General features: G+C 35.0%; 2 protein-coding genes across 3 annotated transcripts in view; one reads left to right on the forward strand and one right to left on the reverse strand.

Moving 5' to 3' along the window:
* The window catches only part of LOC106141646 (uncharacterized), a 45266-nt gene that overhangs the window by 14796 nt on the left and 7128 nt on the right, over positions 1-23342 (forward strand). The window contains exons 1-3 of one of the 2 annotated variants that reach the window (XM_060951668.1): positions 21160-21295; positions 22601-22701; positions 23108-23196. In XM_060951668.1, the coding sequence (XP_060807651.1) occupies positions 22631-22701; positions 23108-23196 (160 nt within the window). In that variant the 5' untranslated portion in view covers positions 21160-21295; positions 22601-22630. Of the gene's footprint in view, positions 1-21159; positions 21296-22600; positions 22702-23107; positions 23197-23342 lie in introns of those variants that run through there. The other variant, XM_060951667.1, reaches the window with a different exon arrangement.
* Positions 3536-13715, reverse strand: LOC106137160 (uncharacterized). Its single transcript, XM_013337939.2, has 3 exons — positions 13192-13715; positions 6385-6774; positions 3536-6097 (listed from the first exon to the last, which is right to left on the reverse strand). Exons 1-3 carry the CDS (start codon positions 13349-13351, stop codon positions 5595-5597), a joined length of 1053 nt encoding a protein of 350 aa, XP_013193393.1. The 5' UTR covers positions 13352-13715; the 3' UTR covers positions 3536-5594.

Genomic DNA, 23342 nt, shown 5'->3' on the forward strand with positions numbered 1-23342 from the left:
ACGTTAGTATTTGGAAGTGTGCTTTATTCACCCGAACATAAACAACCGCAGAATGGGTAATATGTGAATTGCAACAAAATGGCTGCATCCATATCAATAAATAACGAATGCAACAAATATTGGCATGGTTCACGCCGACGGCAGATTTGTGGAACCGCATAGAGGAATAATATATAGAAGAGACATTATTTCTATGAACAACGCAGTCTGTTAGCGCTTTTTCTGCAGTGCTTTAAAAGCGGCTGTAAATTTAGTTTTAGGACTTTATTCGACATAAGCTTATTTTGCAAATATTATCAAGTGATGTTTGAAATGTCCTATGTTCCAATAAAAAAAATTGTATTTTAGAAGAAAACTCCATATCTTTCCCAAGGATGTCGTAAACGGCGACTAAAGTAAGAGCTAATAAACTTGGAATTCTTCTTTAAGGCGTTGGGCTAGCAACCTGTCTGTCACTATTTGAATCTCAATTCCATTTTAAAGCGATCCATACAGCTAAACGTGCCCTTGTGTTTGTGTGACTGTTGGCTCTGGATACCCCGTAAGGGATAAATATTTGATTATAATTGTATGTATGTATATGTAAAATATACAGAAATTATTTGTCTCTTCTGTACAAATTGCTCCCACAAAAAAGTTTCCATGCAAAGGTGAATGAACCTTATAAAGATATGGCGTTCAGTGCATCGATCGTCGACGCGAGATATGCATGCATGCACTCATGCAACCCTTTCATACAGATTGACGGAATTGGGGGAGTCCATTTTGGTGGTCATTCGGTGTAAACATGTTTTATATCGGGATCATTTTAACCTGATTAGTTATTAAAAAATACTTATGTTAAAAAAAAAACAATTAGAATTTGGTGCGCATTTGTTTGATCATACTTGCTCGCGATTTTAAATGTGTGTTCTTTATTTTTGAAATGAAAACAAAACAAAACATAAGTTGCATCCACTGTACGGCAAAATAATACTATAAAGATTATGCCGCCTCCACTGCGCGCAGTGAGAAAAGATAGGCCGAAGAAATCCTGAAATGACTTCGCGAAAGATGATTTGCGTACCAATAGTCTTGAAAACTGAAGACATCGCGCAAGAATAGTCCAAAAGTGGACCTCAAGCTCCGAATCATAGTGATGAAAGGTGCAACTGGGAATACGCAAAGATGACAGAAAGAGGAGATACATTGATTAAACACGTTTGTACAGGTAATCTCTACCTACTCCTCCGGGAAAGAAGCTTAATTTTATGTATGTATGTATGTATATTTATTCTTTACTCTTACTTAAGACTATACAGCCCGTATCCCGACACGCACTTGGCCTTTTTCAAATCTATAATCGAACTTCCCGGATCAATATAAACACATCGCCTACACACGGCTCACAGCAATTCAGATGTTTAGAGTTACAAATGTTACGGAGTGAGCGCTTAAATGTTACTGCGGCGCCGATATAGGGCTGTCTAATATGTACATACATACATACATAAAATCACGCCTCTTTCCCGAAGGGGTAGGCAGAGACTACCTCTTTCCACTTGCCACGATCTCTGCATACTTCCTTCGCTTCATCCACATTCATAACTCTCTTCATGCAAGCTCGGCGGTTTCGGGTACTTTTGACCTGACCCTTTACCAGGACGGACTTAATTTGATCAAGATACGTGCTAATCTAAATCTAATATGTGCCTACCGAAAAACTGGCCAACCGTATTAACCTTGTACTTCATTCTTGTATGCCGGTTGACTGGCGGACTTTTAGATCTCTTCGTGGGATATACAAGTCCGCTTTTCAACATTTTCTTTTGTATGAGTTCTTGTACCTATGTACATTTTGTTTATGCAATAAAGTATATAATACATAGACAACAACTGGGTTATGTAAACTAATATTATAAAGCTGAAGAGTTTGTTTGTTTGTTTGAACGCGCTTATCTCAGGAATTACTGGTTTGAGTTGAAAAATTCTTTTTGCGTTTAATAGACCATCGAGGAAGGCTTTAGGCTATAGGTATAACATCTGCAACTATAAGGAGCAAAGAAATAATGGAATATGTGAAAAAAACGGGGAAAATTATTCATCCTTGAGGGCCTTCAATAATGACCAAAATAACTATTCTACGCGGACGAAGTTGCGGGCACAGCGAGTCATTACTATGGTACTACTCCTCATGAATTGGCTTAAAATGGAAATCATTAGAATCCAAACAATAAGCTTATTCTGCTTTTGTTTTTATACATTCTTCACTTTCTATATAAAATGGATGAGCATCGTTGGCTGCATAGTAAAACAGTCCAAAATATTATCCCACTACAAATGTGTCAAGTATTTAACAATATTCTGATGAAATGTTATGGTAAGGATGACAGCCCTGGTCGAGTCAAGTTAATGTGAATACCTGACTGAAGACTGAAGCTGTCATTAGGTACTGGTCATAAAATGTTCCTGGACCGACATTAACAAGTTATTTGGACCATATAGGTCTTGTATCCATGATCTTGAAAACACCTTTGGAAAAAACTTATAGTATATATGGTACAGAAAGTATGTTTATTATTATTATCACCCACACAAAGGTTCTCTGCTTAACCCAAGACTATTAGATAATGCTATTAGCATTAAGTCCGCCTATTGTACTTTACAAATTGTAATTGTTAAAATAAAGAATAAATAAATAAATATGTACTAGGCGTACCTAGTGAATGAATGACCTAAACCACCCTTAAGTCTTTTCAAAACTGTTGGCTCTGTCTACCCCGCAAGGGATACAGACATTTCCATTTAAATACAGACATACATCAATGTATGTAGGTATGTATTTAAATGAAACCAAGCCCAGAACATGACTGAATGCTAAAACACAATGCATTTAAGAAGCATCCTACAGTTATTTCCAGCGCCGTTTTTTTCCATTATTCTTCAGTTTGTTTATTGAAACGTCCGTTACTGACTAAAACAAACCTTTCGCGATCAATTAAACTTTAAGTGGTTTTAAAACTAACACGACCTTTACACACGGACTAGTGTATAATCACGAAAAAATATATATAAGACTAGTTGTTGCCCGCGACTTCGGAAATATATTTATGAGACTATCTGTTGCCTGCAACTCCGTTCTCAGTAAAAGTTTATTGATAATCTCAATACATAGAAGCTGACCCATGTATTGCCCCTTAGAGGGGTTGGAGGTGAAAATGTTTGTATACGTTGACGTGATGGTATGTATGTAAAAGTTGAATCGAGCGTAACACACCTAAAACCAAATTTTAACCTTTTGCCAGATTGTCTCCGATTTTATCAAGGCACGTTCGTTCGTCTAGGCCTGCCCACTCCAATGAATCCATGCACACTGCATTTTGCTAAGTTAACTTTCTCTTTGCATGATCTAAGCATTTTTATATGCCTGTCACTGTCACGACATTCCCTTATCACGCTGTTACTTATGATGTCCCCCAATTTTACACCAATCGATACTTAACGCCCTTTATTCTGCTATCGTGCTTCTTCTGCCCCACCTAACTTTTACTCCCATTACATTAGTGTTGGGACCAACTCTGTTATTTTAAAGTACCGTAAACCACTCGACACAAACAAGAGAACTAAAATAACTAAAAGCTTCTTCTGCCCCACCTAACTTTTACTCCGATTACATTAGTGTTGGGACCAACTCTGTTATTTTAAAGTACCGGAAACCAGTCGACACAAACAAGAGAACCAACATATGACTAAAAGCTTTGAGTACTGAGCTAAAGAAGGTGTTTTATAAACAAGAGTCGGGCGAATCAGTCAAAACAGCGGATTATGTTGTAATGAGCTAAAAACGTCTGTATTTAGGTCGATTTAATAACGCTTGTGTATTGTTTCAAATTTCATCGAGAGCAGGTTAATATAATTTTGGAGAACCCATATTGTATGTTGTTAGTGATGCATATTTGATTCATCTATACTAATATTTCAAAGCTGAAGAGTTTGTTTGAACGCGCTAATCTCAGGAACCACTGGTTCGAATTGAAAAAATATTTTTGTGTTGAATAGACCATTTATCGAGGACGGCTTTGGGTTATATTATATCACGCGGCAACTATTAGGAAAATAATGGAAAATGTTACCTGTTTACGAAATACAATTTTCCGTCTACTTCTTTTTGAAACAGATTATATAAGGTTTTATTGTTGCCATAGTCCTTTAAAAATTTATGAAATCCAATGCGTTACCTACGATAGATAGAAACAATCTAGAAAACTTCATTGGTTATGTCAAATACTAAAAAAAGATACAAAACAAGATGTTACATAATAAAAAGTAATTATTTGTCTTTAGTTTTTTATATTTCCAATAGAGCACACATATGTATAAGTGAGTTATTTCTAACAATCTAGCCATAACTAGGTATTGCTTTATCAACATGCTTTAATTATAACAAAGACATATCCATTAAGCCAAGCTGAGCGTGGCCTTTCAGTTTTTCAAGACTGTTGGCTCTGTCTACCCCACAAGGAATAAAGGCATAACTCTATGAATGTATGTACTATTCGACTTTCACTGTATAAGTAGTATAATATTATTTTAATTTTTTTTATTTCACTTCAAGAAAGAGATTATTTATATTCCTACTGGTAGATTCGTAGATAGAGTAAATGAACTAATAACTACCTACTTTTAGAACGACAAAAACTAAACTTACTTAGTTTTGTTTAACTTCATAAATGTTAGATTAGATTAAAACATTTTAAGAGGTAAGAAGGGGAATCATATACTAATCATCATATACATATAAATATAAATTTAAATATGTTTCTACAGCGTAATTTTAATGTCTTTCAAATTCTCTTTAACAGCTTTATAGAATATACCTATCCTATAATTTTAAAAGTAATCACTACATAAATGTACTGCGTGTAAGCAGGTACAATGTACCTTGATATAAAACTTTTATTTAACTAAAACAGTCTTATTAATGTCATTTTTGTAGAGTAGATAAAATTTAAGAACATATAATTAAATAAAACCTACATGTTCACATTATTGCTGAACATGTAGGCATTGTGTAGTCCTTGTTAATTTTTTAAGTAATGGTCATTAAATATTCACACTTCAATTACTCTGATCAACTGATTATTCCGATTTCTATTCTCACACATTCATGACACATAAAAAAATTACTCGATGCCAAATCTTTATTAACAAAATCCCTCTACGATAGTCATACGATTTTACCTCTGGAAACGTCATTGAATAGTACAAATAAACTTCCATGTTTTGTTTCCACAAAGATTGCATTTTAGTAACCCACTTCATACCCTAAAATTCACAATCAGAGCACGTTATGACTGATAGAGAATGCTATTAGCATTAAATCCACTTATTATTACTCAATAAAGTTTTAAATAAATTATGAAAAAATCTGTCAGATTCAACATTGTTTCAGACTAGATTACGAATATCGTAAATTAAACGAAACAATTGCATGATTATATCACATGATATATCCAGTTCTATTGTAAGGAATATCGTAACATTCCATTCAACTCTTAGTCACAAACCATTTATCAGCTCCACTGCTGAAACAGGTCCATGCCCTGAGGTAACTCCTATGGGTCACTATAGACCGTATTATATACCAACTCTTGGATTTTCATCCTCAACATTAACTTCTTAGCCGGCCCAAGCTTTTTAACGTGCGGTAAAAGACTGTTAAAGAACCCAATATCTTCATCTTTCGCCGGTTCATTCGGATCCGGATTGGCACTTTTTTGCGCCTCATCATCATCGTCGTAAAAGTCTGTTTCCATGATGACAGGTTTTGTGTCAAACTCATCAAATTCTTGATCGTCTTCTTTTACACTAACGCTAACACTTGGCGGAGGAGGTTCTATGTAGTAGCTACTGCCTTGGTCTGCATCGTAGTCTTGGCTATAATCTGCGTCGTGGTCGTGGTCTTGGTCCTGGTCCTGCAAATCGTTAGCTTCATAATCATTGAACTGGTTTGTTAAGAACTGCAGTTTTGGAAGATATTCCCATTCGGAGCTCTGCTTTCTGATCTCTTTTCTTGCTTGATCTCTTAGGTATTTCCATTTGAGTCGGGCTTCGTCACCTGAAAATAGATATAATTACGGAAATTAAATTAAGTATTTTTTTTTAATTATAGAGTTATATTTGTAGACATATCAGCCTATACTGTCATGTCTAATCACACCTCTTTCCCGGAGGGGTACTTAGAAACAACATCTAATAATGATAATTAGAATATGGTATGATGCTATTAAATTAATTAATTCAAGCTGCAATTGACACAATTTTCTAAGGATAGACTTTGGAAAATTTAATAGATCAATTCGAAAATAACATATGTATCTTCAAATAGCAATATGTAACACTTACGTGTAACACCTAACTCCTGCGCGATTTCCTTCCAGCTCTCATCCAACTTGTACCAATTATGGTGCCCCTTCAATTGCCTGTTCCATATCAAATCCCTCGGTTGGACCAACTCTATCAGTTTGTTCATATCTACATCAATCGTCCTTCTTTTGTTCATCAATAACTTTTTCCTCATTGTGTAACCCAATTTTGGTCTTTTAATAGACTCATCCAAAGAGTTGAATACTTCATCATTTGTGTCATCGTCACCTTCCTCATCTTCCGCGAGGAATTGGTGGTGAATAAATTTCAATTTCTGAAAATGTGGCCATTCGGACTCGTTGGAGTTTTTCTTCATTTCCTTGCGACATTGATCTTTGAGGTTCTTCCAACGTTTTCTGCAGTTAAGGCCTGGAATTGTAAATAAAACTTGTTAGTAGATCTGGGTACCTATAGCCTAGTGTATCACAAAATAATGAGATACGAGTATGTAAAACCTAAACATTACTTAAGGCATTACAGTACCGTATATGAAAAATCATACCCATAAAAACGAAAAGGTTTGTAGGGACACAATGTAAGTGTGACTGTTATGTGTCAGCGATTTTGTATGAGAGCGACGAATGAATGGCGTGTGGTCAGTTACTGCGCACTGGTCCTCACGCGTATACGTATTGTTTAGTTATTAAAAATTAATTCATTAATAAAAGTTAAATTTAATTATATAGAACAATTTATTATTGAAGATCAGTGGCGGTGCTCCCAGTAGATTAGGACCCTCACACTATAACAAAATAGGCACTCAAGAATATTTTAAATTAAACAAATTATTTAATTTTTACATATTTAGTAGGAGCCTATAATTGGTGACCCCGATTTTCCTAGTGTTTCATTTAAAAAAAATAGTGTGAGAGTTCTTAAGTGTCTACTGGAATAGATATAAGTGCATAGTGTTATTTGCGATAAATAGAGACATTAGTGATTAACAGTTGACAATTTAGTGAAGAGTTTTGGACTAATTAATAATGAACAAGGAATTAAGTGCTGGAGCCTCGCTACAAGGATCGTCAAAAATGGCACAAGGTACGTCTAATACGGATTTAGCTGCTATCGCTCTTCAAGCCCGATTACCGGATTTTTGGGCTGAAATGCCACGTTTATGGTTCGCGCAGATTGAGAGTATCCTTTTGCCTCAAAAGCAAAGTGATGGAGCCAATTTTGATGTAGTGGTAGCAAAGTTGAATCGAGATGCATTGCAACAAGTTAGTGATATTGTATTGTCGCCACCTGAAACTAATAAATTTAGTGCTATTAAAGAACGTTTATTACAAGTTTATGAAGAAAGTGCGGAACGTCAATTTCAAAAATTAGTTGGCGAGATGGAATTGGGAATGCAAAAACCTTCTCAATTATTGCGGCGTATGCGTGAATTAGGACAAAAAGCGCAAGTTTCCGACCATACATTGCATAATTTATGGATTGCTCGTCTGCCATCATCCGTGAGAGCTGTACTCACAGTAAGTCAGGATCAAACATTGGATAATTTAGCGAAGATTGCTGACAAGATAATGGAAAGTGTACGCAGTTCTGATATCGCAGAAATTAACAATACATCTTCAGGGAGTACCCAGTTTCCTGTTAATGATCTGTTGACTCAGATGCATAAATTACACCTGGAAGTAGCATCCTTGCGTGAAGAGGTGAGTCAACATCGCCGATCATCATATCGAGGACGACAAAATTTTAGAAACAGATCGAGGTCAAAGTCCAGGACTCCTAATGATCCTAATTGGTTATGCAAATGGCATTATCGTTTTAGGAATAGAGCGAGGAAATGTGAGCAACCCTGTGCGTGGAAAACTCCAACGGAAAAAAATACGGAAAACTAATGGAGGTGCAATCGACGGCGGGAAATATTGTACCTACGAATAATCACCGCCTATGTGTTTATGACAGGGAAAATGGACTAAAATTTTTAGTGGATACTGGTGCGAATATTTCTGTTATTCCGGCAACCTGTAAACAAAAACGTGAAATATGTACGGACTATAAGTTATTTGCGGCTAATAATAGTGAAATTAAGACATTTGGTATAAAACACTTGACATTAAATTTAAATCTTCGACGCCCTTATCATTGGACTTTTGTAATTGCTGATGTTAATCAGGCAATATTAGGTGCCGATTTTTTGACTCATCATAACTTGATTGTCGATTTAAATGCAAAGAAGTTAATTGATAAGGAAACTAGGTTACTAACGTTTGGCAACATAGTTAACAATAATACACCATCAATAGGGACTGTAAATGGTGATCATCCATTCCTAGAATTATTAAATGAATTTCCGGAAATTACTAAACCGATTTCTTTTAATAATCTAGATAGTAAATGTACTAAAAATAATGTTTTCCACTATATAGAGACTACAGGGAAGCCTATTCATGCTCGTGCGAGACCATTGCCGCCCGACAGGTATCATAAGGTGAAAGAAGAATTTAAATTAATGCAGGAACTAGGTATATGCAGACCGTCGAAAAGTGAATGGGCCAGTCCTCTGCATGTTGTGGCAAAGAAGAATGGAGAAATTCGCCCAGTGGGAGACTACCGACGTCTTAATGCGATCACGAAGCCAGATCGCTACCCCGTTCCTCGTCTACACGACTTCACATATATGTTAGCAGGTAAGAAATATTTTTCAAAAATTGATATTAATAAAGCATATTTTTTTATAAAGGTAGCTCCACAGGATATTGAGAAAACTGCAATTATCACGCCTATAGGTTTGTTTGAATTTTTAAGATTGCCTTTTGGTTTACGTAATGGTAGTCAAACTTTTCAAAGATTTATGTGTAATAATGTATTAAAAGATTTAGATTTTGTATTTGCATTTATTGATGACGTCATGGTTTCAAGTTTTACTAAAGAAGACCATGAAAACCATTTACGTCAAGTATTTCAGCGTTTTATGGATTTTGGTATAACTATAAATTTAAATAAATGTGAATTTGGCAAGCAGGTAATTGAGTTCTTAGGATATGAAGTTTCCACAGATGGCATTAAACCACTTGAAAATAAGGTTAAGGCCATACTGGAATATCCGAAGCCGGAAACAGTTGAACAATTAAGACGATTTTTAGGAATGGTAAATTTTTATAGAGCCAATATACCCAACGCTACAAAATATCAATCGATTTTGAACGAATTTTTAAAAAACTCTAAGAAAAAAGATAAAACAAAAATCAATTGGTCAGATAAATCAGTTCAGGCATTTGAACAATGTAAATTAAGCCTTAAAGAAGCTGTAATGTTGTCTCATCCAGTACCGAATGTACCATTGTCAATTATGTCAGACGCGTCGGATAAATTTGCGGGTGCGGTATTGCAGCAATTGGTAAATGGCAAGTGGTTACCGTTAGGATATTTTTCTAAGAAGTTTACTACAGCTCAACAAAAATATTCTACATACGATAGAGAACTGACGGCTATTTACATGGCTATAAAACATTTTAGATATCAATTTGAAGGTAGGGAATTAATAATATTTACAGATCATAAGCCATTAACATTTGCATTTAATAAAGGCGAAACTAGTTGCGAAACACCAAAGCGTACTAGGCAGTTATTATTTATTAGTGAATTCACAACGGATATTAGATATATCGAAGGCAAGAATAACAATATAGCGGATGCCTTATCGCGTGTTGAAACAATACACAATCCTACTTATATTGATTACGCGGAGTTAGCCGTAACTCAGAAATGTGATATGGAATTAAAACAATTGTTGAATGAACAAAGTGATAACATTTCTTTGAAAAAAATGTTTATTCCAAATTGTCAACAAGAAATCTATTGTGAAACTTCATCCAACAGTTGTAGACCATATTTACCAAAAAAATTCAGAAAAGTAGCTTTTGAATCTATTCATAATATAAGTCATCCAGGAATAAGGTCGACAAGGAAATTAGTGTCGCAAAGATTTTTTTGGCCGGGATTGAATAAAGATGTAGGTATATGGGCCAAAACATGTATTGACTGTCAAAAATCAAAAATAAATAGGCACACTAAATCTGAATTTCAACAATTTCCTATTACTGAGCGTTTGCAACATGTACATATCGACATCGTAGGAAGTTTAAGTCCGTGTCAGCATGGACATAAGTATGTTGTTACCATGATAGATCGTTTTACACGTTGGCCAGAAGCAGTTCCAGTTTCTGAAATAACAGCAGAAATAGTTGCAAAAGTTTTTTATGAAACGTGGATATGTCGATTTGGTACATTTTATAAGTTAACTACGGACCAAGGTAGACAATTTGAGAGTAATTTATTTTGTGAATTGTTAAAATTAATGGGTATTAAACGATCTCGTAGTAGTCCTTACCATCCTCAATGTAATGGGATGATAGAACGTTGGCATAGAAGTATGAAACAGTCATTAATGGCACGTCTTAGTGAAAATAAATCATGGTGTAATGAATTACCTACAGTTCTTTTAGGATTACGTTCAGTATGTAGAAGCGATAATGGCGTGAGTCCCGCAGAATATATGTATGGTCAAGCAATTCGTTTACCTGGTGATTTTTATGATATCACAGATAAACGAATTAGTGATGAGAATACGTTTTTACAACAATTAAGAGATAATATTAGGAATTTGAAACCAGTTTCGAGACAGTTAAGAGACTCACGTACATTATTTGTTCATGACGAATTAAATACCTGTAATTATGTTTTTATTAGAAATGACGCGGTACGAAAGCCATTGGTTCAACCGTATGATGGTCCTTACCGGGTCATTGATAGAAAAGGTAAGGTATTTACAGTCCAGTTAGAAAATAGAGTAGTTAATATATCAGTGGATAGATTAAAACCAGCATTTTTATTAAGTGATCAATCAGATACGGTGGATGAAAACTATGATGCCAACGTTAGCAATAAAATAATTATTCAGGATAAAAAGGAAAGTAAAGAGAGCGATATTGTGATGAATCAAAAAATTACTAGTAGAGGTCGTGTGGTTAAATTGCCAGTAAGATTTAAATGTTAAAAAAAAAATTTTTTTTCGCTTTCCTAAAAATTTCAATTAGTCTAAGAATAGTAATTTTATAAAGCAGATTAGATTAAGTTATTATAATAATTTTATTTTTTTTATGAAATTAAATTAAAATGTAATTAGTAATATAAGTCAAGTAATGTATAATTATTCATGTAGCCGACTGTACTTTTAGTATTAAAATATTGATACAGTATTATATGTTTAAATGTACTTTGAAATATTTTAATGATGAAGACTGAATTGTTGTAACAACATAAATGATAAAGCTGATGCTTAGTTAAAGGTAATATGGAATTTTCAAACTAGCAAAAGCAAATATCCTAGTTACAAATTCTGTATTGCAAAAATTGGTATTTTTCGGTATCATACAAATAAGTTGTTTAAAGTTTATAATTTTTTGATTATTCATAATGAGTCAATATAATACTAAGGAACAAGTAAATGTCGCCTCAAACAATGTTGTTCAAGAAAATATGAACAAAATGCAAGTGACACTGGTTATTGTTGCGTGTTAATGGGAACTCTGGTTGGATTAATTATTGTGAAATATTGCCATCAGAGGACAAAGAAGTGGCTTAATAAGCAAATCGTTGGTGCGGTGACTAAGATTACGTCCGTATCACAGACGGTCTTTCAACAGCCACATGCAGCCAGCCGAGTGCAATTTGACGCCTTAGATTCATAGAAAGGCTATTATGTGTTGCGTTGTATTCAATGGTCATTGTGTTAACATTACATACCAATAGTTACTCATATTAAATTTGTGAATGATAGAACATTTGTATGGCATTTAATAAATTTTTTTTGTATGTAAAAATTTGGGGGGTGTAGTGTAGGGACACAATGTAAGTGTGACTGTTATGTGTCAGCGATTTTGTATGAGAGCGACGAATGAATGGCGTGTGGTCAGTTACTGCGCACTGGTCCTCACGCGTATACGTATTGTTTAGTTATTAAAAATTAATTCATTAATAAAAGTTAAATTTAATTATATAGAACAATTTATTATTGAAGATCAGTGGCGGTGCTCCCAGTAGATTAGGACCCTCACACTATAACAAAATAGGCACTCAAGAATATTTTAAATTAAACAAATTATTTAATTTTTACATATTTAGTAGGAGCCTATAGGTTCATTACTTTTATTCATTGATAAGGGTGGCAAAAAGAAAACCTCAACAATTTTTTGTATTAATGCTAAAAATAACACAGACCTATAAAATTCTTATACCCATAGATATTTGGCTTCAAACCTACTCTTTGTCTTGTTTTAAGTTTTAATCAAAATACTCGTAAGAATCTGTAATATGGGCGGTAACTTAGTTTTGCGGTATTATTAGAACGCATCATGATTCAAAAATAAAAAATATAGGTAAGTAGTACCTAAGGTACCTATAAATACAAGTGACTTCTTAAATATTTTGATTGTTTTCACTTTTCATCTTATAACATATTTTTTACGTAGGTAAAGTGTAAATACCTATCCACTTAATAGGAGTACAGTTGTAACTATTTGAATTAAACTAAAGCTTTGAAAAATTTTTATAACCTCATATATTCATTTCGTGTCCTATTAGGTACTGAGCATTTAGTATCATATCATGAAATAAAACAATATCTCAAAGAACTCTATTGCATATAAAGTAAGGACGACAGGATTCTTCTCATATCGATGTCAACAAAGTCCCTAGTGCGCCGGCGCGTATGACGTCACAATAACAAAACAAAACAGTATGGCCGCGGCCGATAAACCGCGACCAGTTACTTACTTGTAGTGCCCACCTCGGCCGCAACCTCGTTCCAATACCGCTCTAACTTAAACCGATTCCGATGTCCTCTGTAGCTTTTATCCCATAAACATTCCCTGGCTTGGACAGCTGCAATGAGTTTGTCCATGTTCTTAGCTCTCAATCCCTTTACTTTCTTCATGGCGGAGCGGGCGGCGGACGCGGGAGCGGACAAGCGACGCGAGTGACGCGCGGGCTCAAACTGAGCGGGCCGCGACAGCTACCGCACCCGCTGTTTCACTCGCTCCCGCTCCCTCTCTGCGTATCGCCGTCCTCTTCGCTCGTCGCCCCGCTCCCCTATTCGCCATCGCGACACGCCTCGTCGAGTAATCACCGTTTATAGTTCGCACCACACAATTTACTTTCACGAACACTTCGATCGCCCGTCTTCCATCGCTTGCTACGTAGGCTTTGCAGATGGCAGTTTTGAAGTGACAAAGTAATGTAAACCGTTAGATGTGATTAATTAGATTATTGTAAAAAGGCGTGGAGGTATCTGGGTTAAGTTGGGTAGTAACAATAGTCGCGGCGACAGCGATTATAATAAGTAACACTTGGATGTCTCAAGTGCTCCCACAGCCGACTCAGACCCACGTAAGGTCTTATATGTATATATAGGTATATGTATAAGTGAATTCACATTTTTCGAAAATAGTTGATGAAAGTTAATTTTTTTTATACATTTAATACACTCATAGCTATATGACGTCCTTTACTCTTACGAGGTCGACAGAATCAATGAGGCCACGTTCAGCTTACAAAGTGAATCAAAATTCTAGGTTTCAATGACAATTTTTAAGAAATAGGAATTTGATAATTCACAAAAATATGCTTTTACGTCTAGATAGATTATGTTGGGTTTTTTTATAACACATTTCAGTATCAGTTCAGATCAGAGAGAAGTCAGGCTAGTCAGCGATGTGTAAAAAGAGGTTAGGTACATAGTCAAATTGCCTAGGTTTGGAACCTAGTAAAGCAACACAGCCAGTACATATTTGGGACACACAGCCTTAGTACAATGATATTATATACATATGACAGAATGTTATTACTTCGTCAGCCATTCCAATGTCTAAGGTTAATTACTACAAAGTTTCATAAGAATCCGTAGAAGAAGTAAGTAGAAGCGTAAAAGAGTTACAAAAATTTTTACAAACTTTCCCAAAATAATTATTAAGTAGGTACATACATACATATAATCACGTCTTTATCCCTTGCGGGGTAGACAGAGCCAACAGTCTTTTAAAACTGATAGGCCACGTTCAGCTATTTGACTTTAAGATATAATTGAGATTCAAATAGTGACAGGTTGCTAGCCCATCGCCTAAAAGAAGAATCCCAAGTTTATAAGTCTAGCCCTTAGTTGCCTTTTACGACATCCATGGGAGAGAAATGGAGTGGTCCTATTCTTTTTCCTATTGGTGCCGGGAACCACACGGCACCAATAGAAAAAAGAATAACCACATAATTATTAAGATAGGATAAAAACTTACCCTTTTCAACATGAGCCCGGTGTAACGGCTTAACAGCAGACTAGCCGTTATCAGCATACTGATAACACTTGGTACAATTTGTCACTTTGTATCCACTTTATATGCAAAAGTCAAAGCCCGCACTTTTAGAACACAATAAACTTTTGTTGGGATTCAGATGGTAAATTCAGAAAAAAAAAACTATTCTAGGATCTATTATAGGGACATTAGAGATATTAGCTACAAAGGTATGTTTGTTATTACCTATCTACGAGTAGGTATGCTTATTTTATATGGTTTCAAATAAAAAACAAATGAATAACAATCAAGTATTGGATGCAACTAATAATTTAGATTCAATCAAACCTCGCAAAAAAAGAGGATTTCCATAATATTCTATAAATATTTTTCTAAAAGTTCTCCAAGCCCTACTTCATGTCTCTTTCTTCTAAATTTTAATGAAGGTAATATGTATACCTTATAATCAGAGATTAATTATGAAAATTTATCAAAATAAGATCTGTCATTTCAAAACGTATCAAGGTACATCGTGACACAAGATATATAATATACTTATTTAAATTTTATTTACGAGTTTCATCAGTTTTATAGACCAATCACATCAATCCGATGCATCCATTCGTTTTACGATGTGTTTATTGCATATTATGTTTTATGTTATTGCATCCATTCAGATCAAAGTAATGTTTTAAGAGTTTACAGGTATTATACTAATGTTTTAAATTAAATTAATTTAACTTAATGTATGTCGACTTATATTTGTATCGGTTTTTCTAAATTTAGTGGAATTCACGACTATAATAATATTATAAAGAGGTAAGCGTTTGCGACTTTGTAACAAATCAATAAGTAATTATATTAACTAGAAAGAGATACTTATAACGTCGAATTTTTTTCAGAACTAACCTTATTATTACTTATTAAAACTTATTATTATGCAATTACATTGTTTATGTTCCAAGTTGGATACTTTGCTTAGGTATTACTTTTTATTGTTACCCTTTAATTAAGATTTTATCATATAAGTACGTTTGATTATGCCAATTGGTGGTGCCAAAAACTTTTGTTCAATTATATTTTAGTTAAAAAATAAACTGTTTATTTATTTTTTTATTGCGAAACAAACAAAACACGAAACAAAAATGTCCACACGTCAACACCAAAGTCAAAAAGTTAATTCAAACTGCCAGCCAAAGATTTAACAGAAATTTCAAGAGAATATGATAGAAATTCTGCCGAGTTACCGGTTACAACTGGCGTAGGTTAAGAATAATCTAGAAGAGGTAACTTTGCACTTTGACATAAGACATGACGCTAGCATACTAATGTCACCAAGTTATTTAATTTTCTTCTTCCTCTTTAAGTCAAGTCCGGCTTAAGTGCCGGTTATATCCTCACCTTTCTAGAGAGGAGCCCGGGGTGCGCCTTTGTTTTGACCAGCGGACCAGATCCAGTGGTGTCAGGTTTTTAGTCGAGGCGACTACCATCTGACCTCCGCAACTTTTGCAAAGAGAACCTAACTCATATTGGATAACAAGTAAAACAATGGCCAACTCGTTTGATTTGTATCAAATGACAAACAAACTAGAAAGCCTTTAAAGGATTTAAAAACAGATGTGACACAATAACATAAAGTCTAAACAAACAAAATTAATAAAAAAAAACTCGTATTGGATCATGGTTTCTTATTCAGATGCCAGAACGTGCAAGTTCGCTCACAATGTTTTCCCTAACTGTAAGAGCATCGGTTAAGACTCACACTAACTTTTAACTAGATTTTATTTACTGTAACAGTCAACAAAAAAGGGATATCTTTATCTCCTGGCATTTATCCGGGTAACGTCTCTCAAACCGAAACCGCCGAGCTTGTATGAAGAGAGTTTTGAATGTGGATGAAGCGAAGGAAGTATGGAGAGATCGCGGCAAGTGGAAAGAGGTATTCTCTGCCTACCCCTCCGGGAAAGAGGCGTGATTTTATGTATGTATGTATGTAACGTCTCAACTCTGTGGAGGAATCGATTGTGACCATTATCCTGGAGTAGCTAAGTTAGATTTCTACACCACGCGAGCGTCTTAACTAGCCTATTATTCGCAAAACACTAGTCTATAAATATTAAATTATTAAAATTAATGATTCTCATTATAGCCAAAGTTCTTACAAACCTACAGCCATGATTCAATATGGGTTAATATCCCCTGCAAAGGTTACGGAGGTAAGTCACGGGAGTCTATTCATGTGAACCTGGCTCATGATATTTTAGTCTTAAGAGGTAATTATGTAATCGGGACTATAGCTAGGAGAAAGTATCTGAAACCAACTTGTCTTTGGTCCGTCTACTTATTAGTAGAACATACATACATATAATCACGTCTTATATCAGTTGCGTTGCCAACAGAGCCAACAGTCTTGAAAAGACTGAAAGGCCACGCTCAGCTATATGACTCAATGATGGAATTGAGATTCAAATAGTGACAGTTTGCTAGTCCATTGCCCAAAAGAAGAATCCCAAGTTTACCATCCTTTTCCTAGTTCAGTCGATACAAAAATATAACCTCATTTTTAACTTTTAGCCTTATATCTCAACAGTGTACTTATTCCTTAATGAATTCCCAGCGTGGTCTCCCTACTCACCCTTTATTGCATTATAGTATTATGCGATGACACGGGTCGCGCTCGAAATAAACATTACACAAGGATCAGCGGCACAGAGCACAGAACGATAATGTCAGCTCTTTTTGTGACTTAAACAACCCAAGCTAATAAAAGCGTAGTAAAAATAAAGAGGCTTTTAGGTAAACTTTTATTTTACCTATCAATCAATTTTAGAATACATACATACATATAATCATGTCTATATCCTTGACTAGCTGTGCCCGCGATTTCGTCCGCGTGAAATAGTTATTTTGGGCATCATTGAAGCCCTCAAGGATGGATAATTTACCCCGCTTTTCTCACATATTCCATGATTTCTTTGCTCCTTATTGTTGTAGCGTGATGTTAAATAGCCTTAAGCCTTCTTCGATAAATGGTCTATTCAACGCAACAAGTATTTTTCAATTCGAACCAGTAGTTCCTGAGATTAACGCGTTCAAACAAACAAACTCTTCAGCTTTATAATATTAGTATAGATGGGTAGAGATAGCTAACAGTCTTGAAGAGCCTGTGTTCAGCTGTTATCGTAAAACAGCTACACGTGAACAGGTGAACGTAAAAGAGGAACAGGGCCGGCCACGTCGAACTTTCAAGGACCAAATTTCGAATGTCTTAAGAAAAGGGAGATGAATGAAAAGAGTAATGAGTTACTCTTTATCTATCTCTTACTCAGAAACTCGACTTTCCAACATTTCAAATAGGAACAAAATCCATCCACAACTTTCATAGATTAGCACAAACATATAGACAAAGAAAATAGGAGGACTTTATAATATTCATATATTCACATAATCGCGTCGTCCCTTGCGGGGTAGACAGGGCCAGAGTTTTGGAAGACTGATGGCAACGTTTAGCTGTTAGGCGTAATAATAGAATTAAGATTCTAATAGTGATAGGTCGCTAGCCTATCGCATTAAAGAAGAATCCCAAGTTAATAAGTCGCCCTATATATCCCTGAGTCGCCTTTTACGACATCCATGGGAAACAGATGAAGTGATCCTTTTTTATATTAGTGCCGGGAGCTACACAACATTTATAATTTAAAGTGATATATGCGGTCTTGAACGAACCCAGGCTTGAAACCAGCAACTTACGGCTGAAAATACATACATACATACATATGGTGACGTCTATATCCCTTGTGGGGTAGACGGAGCCAAAAGACTGATAGGCCACGCTCAGCTATTTGGCTTAAGTATAGAATTGAGATTCAAATAGTGACAGGTTGCTAGCCCATCGCCTAAAGAAGAATCCCAAGTTTGTAAGCATATCCCTTAGTCGCGTTTTACGACATCCATGGGAAAGAGATGGAGTGGTCCTATTCTTTTTTGCACTGGTGTCGGGAACCACACGGCACCTGACGACGGCTGTGATTACAACGAGAATATGTTATGAATCTGATAGAGAACATATATTCTGGAAATAGATTTCTACTTCTAGGGATATTCTTGGAGCTGTTACAAATGGATGATGTTCCCAGTCTGATGAAAATAGAAGTTCGTCCATCTCCCTTGAGGTACCTACCAAGATTTACCAAGGCTTTTAAACTATCTGTTCGATGTTCAAATGCATTGTCCAATTGATAGGAGTTGTCATTATGTGAATCAGTTGCAAATAAACAATCATCCCGTCTACACGTTGGTTTTCCTTTAAAGAGTAGTACAAACCATAGTTACCCTTATTCAACCGTACAACTACTTTATTTGTAATTTACCTGAGCTCTGCCCGTAGTATTACTCCCTTGGGAATTTTTGAGAAGAAATAAATTACCCTGCTTTCTTAGCCCGAGTTTTTTGGAGAGGTATTTTAAGGTTATATGTTGATCCGTGTGTAAATCGTATAAACTTCCGTAACACAACAGTTCACACACCACAAATAAATTGTTTGACTTTTATATTTTTATTTCAGAATGTCGTAAAAGGCGGCTGAGGGATAAGGTTAAAATCTTTGGATTCTTCTTTTATGCGATGGACTAGCAACCTGCCACTATTTAAATTTCAATTCTATCATTAAGCCAGACAGCTGAACGTGGCCTATTAGTCTTTACAATACTGTTGGCTCTGTCTACCCCACAAGGGATATAGACGTGATTATATGTATGTAGTTCAGGATAAATACACTGATCTCACGCAGTCTAGCTCAGTAGGTAACTCTACGTAAGTCTCTAACTTACATAGTAATAAATATTGTCTCAATGTTTTTATACGCCAAAATTTTTAAAAAGTTTTATTATTGGCTCTTTTATTCAATAGTCACAAGCGTTTGGGAACCTTTGTAACTGAGTTAAAAATATATCTTTCAGTTGTATCAGAAAGTTTACTTGATCACCGCAGAAGGTACAGTCGCTCATAAAAATAAATTCCCTTTAAGACCTACCTGCGTGTACTTAGATAGATAGATAAAACTCTTTATTGCACCATAAGAGTAAAACATACAAAACAACACAAAGCAGATATAGATGGTACAAAGGCGGACTTATCGCTAAAGCAATCTCTTTCAGTCAACCTTTGGGTGGAAGGAAATCAAACAGGAGATTGGCGTTGGCGCAGAGCAAGATAAATAAATGTTTGAACATAATAAAATACATACAGAATATATGTATATCTATATATAATACATATAAATACGCATAAATACAAATAAATACATAATAATAACATATACTTAGGATAGAGTAGATAGATAATGAGACCTAACGAGATTTTTGAAACTATCAATAGTCTACTATCAATAGTACTTACTATATTATAAATGCGAAAGTTTCTATGTCAGTATGGATGTTTTATTCTTTCACGCAAATACTACTGAACCGATTACGATAAAATTTGGTATGTGAGTAGCTGAAGACCCAGAATAACACATAGGCTTATTTTTATTCCATAGTTCCCGTGGGATTGATAGGGTTTCCATGCGGACGAAGTCGCGGGCGGCCTCTAGTAATAAATAAATATGCCTGCGGGTTGTGCCAAATTAAATGATTCCTTAGGTACTATTTAATCAAGAAATCAATACATTTGTTTTAAAGAATTTGATTGTTAAATTGTTTTAAAATGCTGGCTTATAAACTTTGAATTATTCTTGTAGGCGATGGGCTAGAAATATTTTACTATTTGAATCTCAATCGTATTTCAATATTTTCAAGTCTGTTGCGTCTGCCTACCCCGCAAAGGACGTAGACGTGATTATATGTATGTATGAATGTATTTGGGTGTTAGTTATAGAGTCAGCTCGTCATAAAAAAATACTTTGCATTCAATATCACTTGTTAGTAATCAAATCCCCATAACTATAGGGAACGGAAGCTGACGCCGCCAAAGATGGCTCACAATGACATATTAAAAATGGTTGTTTGGTACAGTCAACGGCATAATTTTACTTGAATTATTATAAACATTATCGTCTCAGCTGCATTAAGTTCACTTCATATAACAAAATAAACAAAATTATTGCTTAAAAATATATAAATGATTAAATATATATAATATGATATAATAATACATACATAGAATTACGTATTCTCTCTATTCCTATTTTAAGCGATGGGCCAGTAACCTAGAACTATTTGTATCTCAATCCTATCATAGTTGAACGCGTCCCTTTTAAAATGTCTATATCCCCGCAGGGATTTAGACGTTATTATATGTATGAATAAATTATCAAACCGCTGGTCTATGTTATTAGATATTGACAATTTTGTAAATAATATTTTCGTAGTCGCGAGGTCGCGACGAACAACTAATATTAAGTATCATTGTTAAATTTATGTGGGTGACTGTACAATTTCGTCTAGTCAGCGCTCCAGGGCGCATGAGTGGCGGCTCGAGAAGAGCCCTAGCCGCGAAATCTAATTAGAGACAGCCCAGACGCCGCGGTATTACCGTATTACCGCGGTAACGTTACCGGTAATTTAGTGCCAAGTTGCGACTTTAGTGTTGAATTGGTGAGTGCTTAGTGTTGGTTATTCTGTTTAAGACAAGATAAGACTACATTAATAAGATATATTGGCTTTGTTAAATTGATGATCGATTTATGTTTTTGAGCAATTTGCGAGACAATATGACATAATAAATATGTACCTCTAATAAATATCTATAAATAAAACTATAAATTGAACCACCGAAAGATTATTTTTGTGGTAGTAAAATATTTCAATGAAAAATATAAAAAATATAAAAAAAAACATTAAAACTAACAAGAAAAAATGAGAAATATTAATTCATTTAGACAATCACAATAACCGCGTGTGAGTGGGCCATTCTCGTCTTTGCAATTTGGATTAGAAAACATTAATTTTTTGGTAAGTTTATTAGATTTACTTTCATGGGTGTCAGGGAGCTAAAATTTTGTTTTTATAACAAATGCTTACAATATAAATAATTTCTGATAACTAAGAAAAAGAAAAGAAGAATAACTTAAAAAAACTGATAAGAAAGAAAACTAATTTATTCGCCTCTCTTACAACCTACTTTTTTATTCTATAGGAATCTTATAATTATTATCTTTGGAAAGTCGATATCAATAAGTCTGTGTTTTTATAACGAAATGGTCTTGTAAAAAGTCTAGTACCTATTTTTTTTTCCAAGCAACATATGTATGTATGTAGTAATGTGATAGATCATTTCCAAAGTGTAATATCTGTTCCTGTTGATGTCGTTGCAAGTGACTTAACGCAAAAGTACAAAGCAGGCAGAGAACCAAACATTAAAACTTGTTTATAGTGGTCTTAATAGTGATAAGTATATACCGCATTATAAACATTAAGTCTTGCTCTGCGCCAACGCCAATATCCTAATTGGTTTCCTTCCACCCAAAGGTTGACTGGAAGAGATAGCATTAGCGATAAGTCCGCCTTTGTACCATCTCTGTCTCTTTTGTTTTGTTCTGTATGTTTTACTCTTATGGTGCAACAAATAATTTTATCTATCTATCAATTTTTCCACATAAATATGGATAAATGTTGCTTCTGCGGTGTCGGGAGGGTGTCGTAAAATATCATAAGGAAACCTGATCCGATACGGGTAAGATTTCTCTGGAAAGTTTATGGAGATCAGTAAAAAGTAGCTTTTTGAGCAAAACCTGACTTTACTCTAGGATTAGGATCATAGCTTGATAGATTACTTGAGGGCCCTGGGCTCTTCTCCAGGGTAAGGACACCACGAGAACTACTTTCAAGATATTTATGAACTTGCTATTTATTATAGTCCTCCCCACGAGTATATTTAAGTAATGATTTTTTTTATTCTAGTTGTTAATCGACGCATGGCGAGTGGCCACCATGTCGGGTATGACGGGCGCCAGCATGCTGCGCACGCGCAGGAAAGATGTCAACGTCAAGCCCAACCGGAAGTTAGTACCTATTTGTATTATTTTCACCCTCCTTCTCTAGTCTAATCAATAATTGACCATGTTTTCAAATTAGGGTTCTAAATTAAGTCTTCTCACAAAATTAGGTCAAATATCAATGATTATTTGTTTGTTTGTAACATCATTATTGCAAAAAAAAGAACAAAGCGCTATATTTTAATCTGCAAGACAGGATTGTTTCTTATCAACATACATAAATACATCATATAAACACGTCTATATCCCTTGCGGAGTAGACAGAGCTAACAGTCTTGAAATACTGAAAGGCCAAGCTCGGCTGTATGGCTTAATGATAAAATTAAGATTGTCAAATTATGTTTTATCAAAGTTTTAAGTATTTTTCTTTGGAAGCCAGAGCGTTCTAAAAAGAAGAAATGTAATTTTCCAGGTTGGACCGCAAGTCTTCCCGGGGCATGCTTTACGAGAACGAGGAGCTGCGTCTGCGCACCATTAACATCAATGCAGAAGTCGAACGAGGTAATGTGATAAAATTTGCTTTAATGGATCCTTCATGACTTTGTCAACCTATTGTATCATATCTCTCGGTGAACCTTGGAGATAAAAAGAGACATATACCTTAATAATGTTCGTAAATAGCCCATTAGATACCTACCACCATACGC

Source organism: Amyelois transitella, chromosome 25 (genome assembly GCF_032362555.1).
Source record: "Amyelois transitella isolate CPQ chromosome 25, ilAmyTran1.1, whole genome shotgun sequence".
Classification (NCBI taxonomy): Eukaryota; Metazoa; Arthropoda; class Insecta; order Lepidoptera; family Pyralidae; genus Amyelois; species Amyelois transitella.